The sequence below is a fragment of the Salvelinus fontinalis genome, chromosome 2 (genome assembly GCF_029448725.1).
Source record: "Salvelinus fontinalis isolate EN_2023a chromosome 2, ASM2944872v1, whole genome shotgun sequence".
Taxonomy (NCBI): Eukaryota; Metazoa; Chordata; class Actinopteri; order Salmoniformes; family Salmonidae; genus Salvelinus; species Salvelinus fontinalis.
Window position 1 is genome coordinate 3,332,740 of NC_074666.1, and position 13,759 is coordinate 3,346,498.

Genomic DNA, 13,759 nt, shown 5'->3' on the forward strand with positions numbered 1-13,759 from the left:
GGGTAACTAACTTAATGGTGTGATGTATTGTGGGTAACTAACTTACTGGTGTGATGTATTGTGGTTAACTAACATAATGGTGGGATGTATTGTGGGTAACTAACTTAATGGTGTGATGTATTGTGGGTAACTAACTTAATGGTGTGATGTATTGTGGGACCCCTCCCAGTTAGGGGGAGTGATGAGCTCTACAATAGAGTCTCACAACTCAAATCGCTGGTTGAAAACTGTTTTCTGCCCCTCCCAAAAGATAGAATTTGTAGATAATTGGCCTTCTTTCTGGGACTCAACCACAAACAGGACCAAGCCTGGCCTGTTGAGAAGTGACGGACTCCATCCCAGCTGGACGGGTGCTCTCATCTTATCTATGAACAGACAGGGCTCTAACTCCCCTAGCTCCACAACGAGATAGGGTGCAGGCCAGGCAGCAGGCTGTTAGCCAAAAATAAAAAACATTTGTCATAAGAAACTAGCTCCCTGGTATACAGAAAATACCCAAACTCTGAAGCAAGCTTCCAGAAAATTGGAACGGAAATGGCGCTACACCAAACTGGAAGTCTTCCGACTAGCTTGGAAAGACAGTACCGTGCAGTATCGAAGAGCCCTCACTGCTGCTCGATCATCCTATTTTTCCAACTTAATTGAGGAAAATAAGAACAATCCCCCCCCCAAAAAAATCATACTGTCTCAAAGCTAACTAAAAAGCAGCATTCCCCAAGAGAGGATGGCTTTCACATCAACAGTGATAAATTCATGAACTTCTTTGAGGAAAAGATCATGATCATTAGAAAGCAAATTTCGAACTCCTCTTTAAATCTGCGTATTCCTTCAAAGCTCAGTTATCCTGAGTCTGCATAACTCTGCCAGGACCTAGGATCAAGGGAGACACTCAAGTTTTTTAATACTATATCGCTTGACACATTGATGTAAATAATCATGGCCTCTAAACCTTCAAGCTGCATACTGGACCCTATTCCAACTAAACTACTGAAAGAGCTGCTTCCTGTGCTTGGCCCTCCTATGTTGAACATAATAAATGGCTCTCTATCCACCGGATGTGTACCAAACTCACTAAAAGTGGCAGTAATAAAGCCTCTCTTGAAAAAGCCAAACCTTGACCCAGAAAATATTAAAAACTATCGGTCTATATCGAATCTCCCATTCCTCACAAAAATGTTAGAAAAAGCTGTTGCACAGCATCTCACTGCCTTCTTGAAGACAATCAATGTATATGAAACGCTTCAGTCTGGTTTTAGACCCCATCATAGTACTGAGACGGTGGTAAATGTGGCAAATGACCTTTTAATGGCATCAGACCGAGGCTCTGCATCTGTCCTCGTGCTCCTAGACCTTAGTGCTGCCTTTGACACCATCGATCACCACATTCTTTTGGAGAGACTGGAAACCCAAATTGGTCTACACGGACAAGTTCTGGCCTGGTTTAGATCTTATCTGTCGGAAAAATATCAGTTTGTCTCTGTGGATGGTTTGTCCTCTGACAAATCAACTGTACATTTCGGTGTTCCTCAAGGCGCCGAAGGACCACTATTGGTCCTTCACTATTAGTACCAATATTGTTTTCACTATATATTTTACCTCTTGGTGATGTCATTCGGAAACATAATGTTAACTTTCACTGCTATGCGGACGCCACACAGCTGTACATTTCGGTGAAACATGGTGATGCCCCAACATTGCCGTCCCTGGAAGCCTGTGTTTCAGACATAAGGAAGTGGATGGTGGCACATTTTTTACTTTTAAACTCGGACAAAACAGAGATGGTTGTTCTCGGTCCCAAGAAACAAAGAGATCTTCTGTTGGTTCTGACAATTAATCTTGATGGTTGTACAGTCGTCTCAAATAAAACTGTGAAGGCCCTCGGCGTTACTCTTGACCCTGATCTCTCTTTTGACGAACATATCATGACTGTTTCAAGGACAGCTTTTTTCCATCTACGTAACATTGCAAACATCTGAAACTTTCTGTCCAAAAATTACACAGAAAAATGTATCCATGCTTTTGTCACTTCTAGATTAGACTACTGCAATGCTCTACTTTCCGGCTACCCGGATAAAGCACTAAATAAACTTCAGTTAGTGCTAAATCCGGCTGCTAGAATCTTGACTGGAACCAAAAATGTGATCATATTACTGTTACTATTCTGGCTTCCTGTTTAGGCAAGGGCTGATTTCAAGGTTTTACTGCTAATCTACAAAGCATTACATGGGCTTGCCCCTACCTATCTTTCCGATTTGGTCCTGACATACATACCTACACGTACGCTACGGTCACAAGACGCAGGCCTCCTTATTGTCCCTAGAATTTGGGTTGTGCCGTGGGGGAGATCTTTGTGGGCTATACTCGGCCTTGTCTCAGGATGGTAAGTTGGTGGTTGAAGATATCCCTCTAGTGGTGTGGGGGATGTGCTTTGGCAAAGTGGGTGAGGTTATATCCTGCCTGTTTGGCCCTGTCCGGGGGTATCATCGGATGGGCCCACAGTGTCTCCTGCCCCTTCCTGTCTCAGCCTCCAGTATTTATGCTGCAATAGTTTGTGTCGGGGGGCTAGGGTCAGTCTGTTATATCTGAAGTATTTCTCCTGTCTGATCCGGTGTCCTGTGTGAATTTTAGTATGCTCTCTCTCTCTCTCTCTCTCTCTCTCTCTCTCTCTCTCTCTCTCTCTCTCTCTCTCTCTCTCCTCTCTCTCTCTCTCTCTCCTCTCTCTCTCCTCTCTCTCTCCTCTCCCCTCTCTCCTCTCTCCTCTCTCCTCTCTCTCTCTCTCTCGGAGGACCTGAGCCCTAGGACCATGCCTCAGGACTACCTGGCCTGATGACTCCTTGCTGTCCCCAGTCCACCTGGTCGTGCTGCTGCTCCACTTTCAATTGGAGCAGCAGGAGCGGTAGAGATGTTTTGTGGGTAACTAACTTACAGGATATTTCCTGTGATGTTTTGTGGGTAACTATCTTAATGGTGTGATGCATTGTTGGGTAACTAACTTACAGGCTATTTCCTGTGATGCTTTGTGGGTAACTATCTTAATGGTGTGATGCATTGTTGGGTAACTAACTTACAGAATATTTCCTGTGATGTTTTGTGGGTAACTAACTTACTGGTGTGATGTATTGTGGGTAACTAACTTACAATATATTTCCTGTGATGTTTTGTGGGTAACTAACTTACGAGAGCTCTCCTGCAGCGTCATGGTCCGGAGGGGGATCTGAGGTTTCTCTAGACTCTCTCCCATGTTGTTCTTGGACCAGATCTCCACCAGGTACGGAGTGTCAGGTTTCAGACCACGCAGCTGGAACTGCATCTGATTGGCTGCCTGCTGCCCTGGCCCCTCCCCCTGCTGAGGAACGTTGATCTCTGCCAGCTGGCTGTAGTCGGCCAGGGTGTTGTCTTGGAAACGCAGCATCACCTAAGGAGCACAATGGAAAGAAGGCTGCAGGTTCATTGCTGTGCTAATTCCTTGTGAATTGTTTAGAAAGTGTTCTCTGGTTGGAGCTGCTTTATATGTACTTTTAAATCAATTCAAATAATCAATCAATGAATGACCTTGGAGATGGAGTGACCCTCGGCCAGAGACCAGGTAATGATGGCTGAGGTGTCTGTTATGTTGCAGCTCCTGATGGCGGACGGAGCCGGGGGCAACTCTGACAGAACAGACGGGATAGGACAGGTGTAAGAGTAGGTCACTTTGAGGGAATTGGAAGAAATGAAAGCTGTTCTAGCTGTGTATATTCTGCACATCTACCATTCCAGTGTTTAATTGCTATATTGTAATTACTTCGCCACTATGGCCTATTTATTGCCTTAACTCCCTTATCTTACCTCATTTGCACTCACTGTATATATACTTTTTGTTTCTTTTGTTCTACTGTATTATTGACTGTATGTATGGTTTATTCCATGTGTAACTCTGTGTTGTTGTTTGTGTCGCACTGCTTTGCTTTATCTTGGCCAAGTCGCAGTTGCAAATGAGAACCTGTTCTCAACTAGCCTACCTGGTTAAATAAAGGTGAAAAGTATATGCAGTAGGATTTTATTTATGTAGAAGACATCTGTAGCACCATAGTAGCCCTGTGGCAAACTGGAGACACAGGAACAAAACAATACATTGATATTTTTTTTTTTTTTAAACAAGTAAACTAAATCACTGGAGTCAATAAGATCAGAATCTCTGGTGCTCATTTTTCTTTTTCGTTTGGCAGATCATCTTCCACCGGTCCTAAGTTGTTAAACCTGATCAAGTGTGTTTTTTTTCTTGTTGTTGTCATTACCATTACTGAGTGTCCATGCAGAGACAGGCTGGCTGTGTTGTCCCATTGACACTGTCATTATCCTCACTCTACACTCATACTTGTGTCTGGGCTTCAAGTCTGGCAACTTGAGACCAGTGGAGTTGGATGGGAGCTGGTAGGTCTTAATGGTCCCGGGATCCGAGCTCTGAACACACTCCACCTGGTAATAGAATAATATCATAGAATCATCCGTTATTCAGACCTGGTGAATCGCTGCTGACGTAGGTCTTCCAACAGACAAAATAATGAACACTACAATGTACATACTGTAACAGATGCAACTTGCAGTACAGTGAGCCCATACATTTTAATGTATGCGACCCAGGTGGGAGTTGAACCCTTAACTCTGGCATTGCTAACACGACACTCTTACCAACTGAGCCACACACAGAGACACTTACCTGGTAGGTCCAGTCCTCCGTAGCCGACCCAGGCCCCATCACACGGTCCCAGGACAGACTCAGGGAGGTCTGGGTTTCAGGGACCAGCCTCACCCCCGAGGGGAGCGGGACGTCTGGAGGGGGGGGGGGGGGAGTCGTTGAGGTAATTTAACCCTGATACATGGCTGTTTAACGTTCATAGGAGTCTACAACCATGTCTCAGGGTTAGAGGTCATTGGGAGACTGGGATCCTCCGCCATAGGTCAGTTGATTTAGTAGTGAAATTCCTTGGGCAAACAGTCTAAAATCTCATTGTTTATGGGGTTAGCTATGTAACTCAGAGGCTAGCGGTAAATCAGGTTCCTGTAAGGCCTCCATGTCTCATTTATTAGGTCAAGATCAGAGGAAAATTCCTCATCTTGATGTAGTAGCTCAATGCTTACACTATATATACAAAAGTATGTGGACACCTTCAAATGACTGATTCAGCTATTTCAGCCACACTTGTTGCTGACAGGTGTATGAAATAGAGCACACAGCCATGCGATCTCCATAGACAAACATTGGCAGAAGAATGACCTGACTGAAGAGCTCAGTGACATTCAACGTGGCACCATCATAGGATGCCACCTTTCCAACAAATTAGTTGGTCAAATTTCTGCCCTGATAGAGCTGCCCTGGTTAACTGTAAGTGCTGTTATTGTGAAGTGGAAACATCTAGGAGCAACAACGGCTCAGCCGTGAAGTGGTAGGCCACACAGGAACGTGACCGCCGAGTGCTGAAACGTGTTTAACGTGCAAAACAATTGTCTGTCCTCAGTTGCAACACTAACTACCGAGTTCCAAACTGCCTCTGGAAGCAACGTCAGCACAATAACTGTTAATTGGGAGCTTCATGAAATGGGTTTCCGTGGCCGAGCAGCCGCACACAAGCATAAGATCACCATGCGCAATGCCAAGCGTCGGCCGTAGTGGTGTAAAGCTCCGCCGCCACTGGTCTCTAGAGCAGTGGAAACGCGTTCTCTGGAGGGATGAATCACGCTTCACCATTTGGCAGTCCGACGGACGAATCTGGGTTTGGCGGAAACCAGGAGAACGCTACCTGCCCGGATGCATAGTGCCAACTGTAAAGTTTGGTGGAGGAGGAGTAATGGTCTGGGGTTGTTTTTTATGGTTCGGGCTAGACCCATTAGTTCCAGTGGAGGGAAATCTTAATGCTACAGCCAGCATACAATGGCATTCTAGACTATGCTGTGCTTCCAACTTTGTGGCAACAATTTGGGGAATGTGCCCACGTGCACAAAGCGAGGTCCGTACAGAAATGTTTTGTCGAGATTGGTGTGAAAAAACTTGACTGGCCTGCACATAGCCCTGACCTCAACCCCATCGAACACCTTTGGGATGAATTGGAACGCTGACTGCGAGCCAGGCCTAATCGCCCAACATCAGTGCCCGGCCTCACTAATGCTCTTGTGGCTGAATGGAAGCAAGTGTCTGCAGCAATGTTCCAACATCTAGTAGAAATCCTTCCCAGAAGAGTGGAGGCTGTTACAGCAGCAATGTTCCAACATCTAGTGGAAAGCCTTCCCAGAAGAGTGGAGGCTGTTATAGCAGCAATGTTCCAACATCTAGTGGAAAGCCTTCCCAGAAGAGTGGAGGCTGTTATAGCAGCAATGTTCCAACATCTAGTGGAAAGCCTTCCCAGAAGAGTGGAGGCTGTTATAGCAGCAATGTTCCAACATCTAGTGGAAAGCCTTCCCAGAAGAGTGGAGGCTGTTATAGCAGCAATATTCAAACATCTAGTGGAAAAACTTCCCAGAAGAGTGGAGGCTGTTATAGCAGCAAAGGGAGGGACCAACTCCATATTAATGAACAAGCATGATTTTGGGATGAGATGTTGGACCAGCAGGTGTCCACATACTATTGGTCATGTAATATATATGACCTGAGGTTAAGAATAAAGAGAACGAATAAGATTACTGGGGTGGTTCTGATCTACTACCCAGCATCTGAATAAGATTACTGGGGTGGTTCAGACCTACTACCCAGCATCTGAATAAGATTACTGGGGTGGTTCTGATCTACTACCCAGCATCTGAATAAGATTACTGGGGTGGTTCAGACCTACTACCCAGCATCTGAATAAGATTACTGGGGTGGTTCAGACCTACTACCCAGCATCTGAATAAGATTACTGGGGTGGTTCAGACCTACTATCCAGCATCTGAATAAGGTTACTGGGGTGGTTCTTATCTACTACCCAGCATCTGAATAAGATTACTGGGGTGGTTCAGACCTACTACCCTGCATCTGAATAAGATTACTGGGGTGGTTCTGATCTACTACCCAGCATCTGAATAAGATTACTGGGGTGGTTCTCATCTACTACCCAGCATCTGAATAAGATTACTGGGGTGGTTCTGATCTACTACCCAGCATCTGGATAAGATTTTTTTTTTCCGACATCCGGTTTGGGGCGAGCGGTCGCATTTGCATTCGCTCTGCATTCGCTCTGCAGGTAGTATAACTTTTATAACTTTTCATTACATTTCATTATAGTACAACGATTTAATTTGTCCAACCTTAGCAATTTCTTCTTAACTAGCTACATAGCCGTCTGTGTATCAAAGATAACTGCGTAATTATCGTATTTCGTCGTCTCGTTGTCCACTGCTATCTGCCCAGCAGCTAGCAAACGTCCACCGTCTACCGAATAGTAGTATAACTTTTCATTACATTTCATTATAGTACAACGGTCTGATTTTCATTTTCATTACAGTACAACGGTTTGATTTGTTTGATCTTAGCTAGCTACATAGCCGTCTTTTATCAAACATAATTGCGTCGTTATTGAGGTTCGCTAGCGAGCTATTTTCGTTCGAAATTAACGCAACGTAGCCAACACTGCTAGCTAGCCAGCTTGCCACCGAAGAGCATTGTAGAAACGATTACAATACAACGGAACGACTTGTTTTGTGTAGTGTTAGCTAGCTACATAGTTTTCTTTGCTAGCTTTGTATCTAAGATAATTGTGTAACTCTGAGTAATTATCGGTTAGCTACCCAGCTAGTTTCGCCTGCCGCGCTGCCGTCCTCCTACCTAGCCAACACTGCTAGCTAACACTGCTAGCTAGCCAACTTCTACCGAATAGCAGCACTGTAGAAACTTACATTACAACGGAACGACTTGATTAGCGTAGTGTTAGCTAGTTGTCTTTGCTGTCCTTGTATCCATGATAATTGTGTAGTTTAGAGAAACTTAGAGAAACTGTCGAGGTCACCTAGCCAGCTTCACTTTCAACAACGCAGCTACTGCTAGCCAGGCTACTTCACCAGCCAGCAGTACTATATCATTTTAGTCAATAAGATTTTTAATTTTATTGATTTTTTGCTACGTAAGCTTAACTTTCTGAACATTCGAGACGTGTAGCCCACTTGTCATTCTAATCCCCTTTGCTTTAGCGTAGCCTCTTCTGTAGCCTGTCAAATATGTGTCTGTCTATCCCTGTTCTCTCCTCTCTGCACAGACCATACAAACGCCTCACACCGCGTGGCCGCGCCCACCCTAACCTGGTGGTCCCAGCCCGCACGACCCACGTGGAGTTCCAGGTCTCCGGTAGCCTCTGGAACTGCCGATCCGCGGCCAACAAGGCAGAGCTCATCTCAGCCTATGCGTCCCTCCAGTCCCTCGACTTCTTGGCACTGACGGAAACATGGCTCACCACAGATAACACTGCTACTCCTACTGCTCTCTCTTCGTCTGCCCACGTGTTCTCGCACACCCCGAGAGCTTCTGGTCAGCGGGGTGGTGGCACCGGGATCCTCATCTCTCCCAAGTGGTCATTCTCTCTTTCTCCCCTTACCCATCTGTCTATCGCCTCCTTTGAATTCCATGCTGTCACAGTTACCAGCCCTTTCAAGCTTAACATCCTTATCATTTATCGCCCTCCAGGTTCCCTTGGAGAGTTCATCAATGAGCTTGATGCCTTGATAAGCTCCTTTCCTGAGGACGGCTCACCTCTCACAGTTCTGGGTGACTTTAACCTCCCCATGTCTACCTTTGACTCATTCCTCTCCGCCTCCTTCTTTCCACTCCTCTCCTCTTTTGACCTCACCCTCTCACCTTCCCCCCCTACTCACAAGGCAGGCAATACGCTTGACCTCATCTTTACTAGATGCTGTTCTTCCACTAACCTCATTGCAACTCCCCTCCAAGTCTCCGACCACTACCTTGTATCCTTTTCCCTCTCGCTCTCATCCAACACTTCCCACACTGCCCCTACTCGGATGGTATCGCGCCGTCCCAACCTTCGCTCTCTCTCCCCCGCTACTCTCTCCTCTTCCATCCTATCATCTCTTCCCTCTGCCCAAACCTTCTCCAACCTATCTCCTGATTCTGCCTCCTCAACCCTCCTCTCCTCCCTTTCTGCATCCTTTGACTCTCTATGTCCCCTATCCTCCAGGCCGGCTCGGTCCTCCCCTCCCGCTCCGTGGCTCGACGACTCATTGCGAGCTCACAGAACAGGGCTCCGGGCAGCCGAGCGGAAATGGAGGAAAACTCGCCTCCCTGCGGACCTGGCATCCTTTCACTCCCTCCTCTCTACATTTTCCTCTTCTGTCTCTGCTGCTAAAGCCACTTTCTACCACTCTAAATTCCAAGCATCTGCCTCTAACCCTAGGAAGCTCTTTGCCACCTTCTCCTCCCTCCTGAATCCTCCTCCCCCTCCCCCCCCCCTCCTCCCTCTCTGCAGACGACTTCGTCAACCATTTTGAAAAGAAGGTCGACGACATCCGATCCTCGTTTGCTAAGTCAAACGACACCGCTGGTTCTGCTCACACTGCCCTACCCTGTGCTTTGACCTCTTTCTCTCCTCTCTCTCCAGATGAAATCTCGCGTCTTGTGACGGCCGGCCGCCCAACAACCTGCCCGCTTGACCCTATCCCCTCCTCTCTTCTCCAGACCATTTCCGGAGACCTTCTCCCTTACCTCACCTCGCTCATCAACTCATCCCTGACCGCTGGCTACGTCCCTTCCGTCTTCAAGAGAGCGAGAGTTGCACCCCTTCTGAAAAAACCTACACTCGATCCCTCCGATGTCAACAACTACAGACCAGTATCCCTTCTTTCTTTTCTCTCCAAAACTCTTGAACGTGCCGTCCTTGGCCAGCTCTCCTGCTATCTCTCTCAGAATGACCTTCTTGATCCAAATCAGTCAGGTTTCAAGACTAGTCACTCAACTGAGACTGCTCTTCTCTGTATCACGGAGGCGCTCCGCACTGCTAAAGCTAACTCTCTTTCCTCTGCTCTCATCCTTCTAGACCTATCGGCTGCCTTCGATACTGTGAACCATCAGATCCTCCTCTCCACCCTCTCCGAGTTGGGCATCTCCGGCGCGGCCCACGCTTGGATTGCGTCCTACCTGACAGGTCGCTCCTACCAGGTGGCGTGGCGAGAATCTGTCTCCTCACCACGCGCTCTCACCACTGGTGTCCCCCAGGGCTCTGTTCTAGGCCCTCTCCTATTCTCGCTATACACCAAGTCACTTGGCTCTGTCATAACCTCACATGGTCTCTCCTATCATTGCTATGCAGACGACACACAACTAATCTTCTCCTTTCCCCCTTCTGATGACCAGGTGGCGAATCGCATCTCTGCATGTCTGGCAGACATATCAGTGTGGATGACGGATCACCACCTCAAGCTGAACCTCGGCAAGACGGAGCTGCTCTTCCTCCCGGGGAAGGACTGCCCGTTCCATGATCTCGCCATCACGGTTGACAACTCCATTGTGTCATCCTCCCAGAGCGCTAAGAACCTTGGCGTGATCCTGGACAACACCCTGTCGTTCTCAACTAACATCAAGGCGGTGGCCCGTTCCTGTAGGTTCATGCTCTACAACATCCGCAGAGTACGACCCTGCCTCACACAGGAAGCGGCGCAGGTCCTAATCCAGGCACTTGTCATCTCCCGTCTGGATTACTGCAACTCGCTGTTGGCTGGGCTCCCTGCCTGTGCCATCAAACCCCTACAACTCATCCAGAACGCCGCAGCCCGTCTGGTGTTCAACCTTCCCAAGTTCTCTCACGTCACCCCGCTCCTCCGCTCTCTCCACTGGCTTCCAGTTGAAGCTCGCATCCGCTACAAGACCATGGTGCTTGCCTACGGAGCTGTGAGGGGAACGGCACCTCAGTACCTTCAGGCTCTGATCAGGCCCTACACCCAAACAAGGGCACTGCGTTCATCCACCTCTGGCCTGCTCGCCTCCCTACCACTGAGGAAGTACAGTTCCCGCTCAGCCCAGTCAAAACTGTTCGCTGCTCTGGCACCCCAATGGTGGAACAAACTCCCTCACGACGCCAGGACAGCGGAGTCAATCACCACCTTCCGGAGACACCTGAAACCCCACCTCTTCAAGGAATACCTAGGATAGGATAAAGCAATCCTTCTGCCCCCCCCCCCCCCCCCCCCTTAAAAGATTTAGATGCACTATTGTAAAGTGGCTGCTCCACTGGATGTCATTAGGTGAATGCACCAATTTGTAAGTCGCTCTGGATAAGAGCGTCTGCTAAATGACTTAAATGTAATGTAAATGTAAATTACTGGGGTGGTTCTTATCTACTACCCAGCATCTGAATAAGATTACTGGGGTGGTTCTTATCTACTACCCAGCATCTGGATAAGATTACTGGGGTGGTTCTTATCTACTACCCAGCATCTGAATAAGATTACTGGGGTGGTTCTTATCTACTACCCAGCATCTGAACAAGATTACTGGGGTGGTTCTTATCTACTACCCAGCATCTGAATAAGATTACTGGGGTGGTTCTTATCTACTACCCAGCATCTGAATAAGATTACTGGGGTGGTTCTGATCTACTACCCAGCATCTGAATAAGATTACTGGGGTGGTTCTGATCTACTACCCAGCATCTGAATAAGATTACTGGGGTGGTTCAGACCTACTACCCAGCATCTGAATAAGATTACTGGGGTGGTTCTTACTTACTACCCAGCATCTGAATAAGATTACTGGGGTGGTTCTTATCTACTACCCAGCATCTGAATAAGATTACTGGGGTGGTTCAGACCTACTACCCAGCATCTGAACAAGGTTACTGGGGTGGTTCAGACCTACTACCCAGCATCTGAATAAGATTACTGGGGTGGTTCTTATCTACTACCCAGCATCTGAATAAGATTACTGGGGTGGTTCAGACCTACTACCCAGCATCTGAACAAGGTTACTGGGGTGGTTCAGACCTACTACCCAGCATCTGAATAAGATTACTGGGGTGGTTCTTATCTACTACCCAGCATCTGAATAAGATTACTGGGGTGGTTCAGACCTACTACCCAGCATCTGAATAAGATTACTGGGGTGGTTCAGACCTACTACCCAGCATCTGAATAAGATTACTGGGGTGGTTCAGACCTACTACCCAGCATCTGAATAAGATTACTGGGGTGGTTCTGATCTACTACCCAGCATCTGAATAAGATTACTGGGGTGGTTCTGATCTACTACCCAGCATCTGAATAAGATTACTGGGGTGGTTCTTATCTACTACCCAGCATCTGAATAAGATTACTGGGGTGGTTCTTATCTACTACCCAGCATCTGAATAAGATTACTGGGGTGGTTCAGACCTACTACCCAGCATCTGAATAAGATTACTGGGGTGGTTCTGATCTACTACCCAGCATCTGAATAAGATTACTGGGGTGGTTCTGATCTACTACCCAGCATCTGAATAAGATTACTGGGGTGGTTCAGACCAGCATCTGAATAAGGTTACTGGGGTGGTTATTACCACAGAACTAGAATGTTAGTGAATTCTAATTCTATGGATCGTATGGTTCTTACAAAGACATTCTAATTCTATGGATCGTATGGTTCTTACAAAGACATTCTAATTCTATGGATCGTATGGTTCTTACAAAGACATTCTAATTCTATGGATCGTATGGTTCTTACAAAGACATTCTAATTCTATGGATCGTATGGTTCTTACAAAGACATTCTAATTCTATGGATCGTATGGTTCTTACAAAGACATTCTAATTCTATGGATCGTATGGTTCTTACAAAGACATTCTAATTCTATGGATCGTACGGTTCTTACAAAGACATTCTAATTCTATGGATCGTATGGTTCTTACAAAGACATTCTAATTCTATGGATCATATGGTTCTTACAAAGACATTCTAATTCTATGGATCGTAATGGTTCTATGGTTCTCACCAAGCATCTGTGTGGAGAAGCTGGCCTCTGGACCTGGAAACCCCGCCCCACCGGCGCCATGGCGACTCAACTGGATGAAGGTGGTGTAGTGGGTCATCGGAGACAGGTTCTCTAGCTTCACTACTGGACCAACCACTGAGAGAGAGACAGGGAGGGAGAGAGAGAGAGAGATATAGAGGGAGGGAGAGAGAGAGATATAGAGGGAGGGAGAAAGAGAGGGGAGAGGAATGTGATATCTCTGTCACACTTCATGGGTAACATTTAGCAAATCATTATCCTTCCTTTGAGACCAGAGGCCAGAGTAGAAGAGCTGATCTAGGTAGAGTAGAGGTCAGAGTTCATGCCTGTGGTGTACAGTACAGGTCAGAGTTCATGTCTGTGGTGTACAGTACAGGTCAGAGTCCATGTCTGTGGTGTACAGTACAGGTAAGAGTTCATGTATATGGTGTACACTACCTTCAATGGTCTTCCATACAGAGGTATTGACCTGCTTGTAGATGACCTTGACAGAGGTCACCGGTCCGTCTCCTGTGTACGGCTCCTTGTTGACCAGCACAACCAGGTGATACGGACCACTACCATTCAACATGGGAGGATACTGGGGCATCGGAGGGACTGAGAGAAAGAGAGGAAGAGACAAGAGAAGTGTTCAAATCCACATTCACAAAATGGAAGACATTTTCAAGACAAATACGACAAAGGAGTAGACGAAGACGAAGGAGATGAAGTGGAAGGAGGAGACGAAGAAGGAGGCGAAGACGAAGGAGATGGAGGAGATGAAGAGGAAGGATGAGACGAAGGAGGAGACGAAGAGGAAGGAGGAGTCGAAGGAGGAGGCG

General features: G+C 46.9%; 1 protein-coding gene across 2 annotated transcripts in view; it reads right to left on the bottom strand.

Annotated features, from left to right (window-relative positions):
- tek (TEK tyrosine kinase, endothelial) overlaps window positions 1-13,759 on the bottom strand; it is a 69,071-nt gene that overhangs the window by 11,432 nt on the left and 43,880 nt on the right. For both annotated transcript variants that reach the window (XM_055944311.1, XM_055944302.1), the window contains exons 11-16: window positions 13,377-13,535; window positions 12,921-13,055; window positions 4,700-4,812; window positions 4,278-4,458; window positions 3,553-3,650; window positions 3,178-3,415 (exon numbers count right to left, since the gene is read on the bottom strand). In XM_055944311.1, the coding sequence (XP_055800286.1) occupies window positions 3,178-3,415; window positions 3,553-3,650; window positions 4,278-4,458; window positions 4,700-4,812; window positions 12,921-13,055; window positions 13,377-13,535 (924 nt within the window). The remainder of the gene's footprint in view (window positions 1-3,177; window positions 3,416-3,552; window positions 3,651-4,277; window positions 4,459-4,699; window positions 4,813-12,920; window positions 13,056-13,376; window positions 13,536-13,759) is intronic.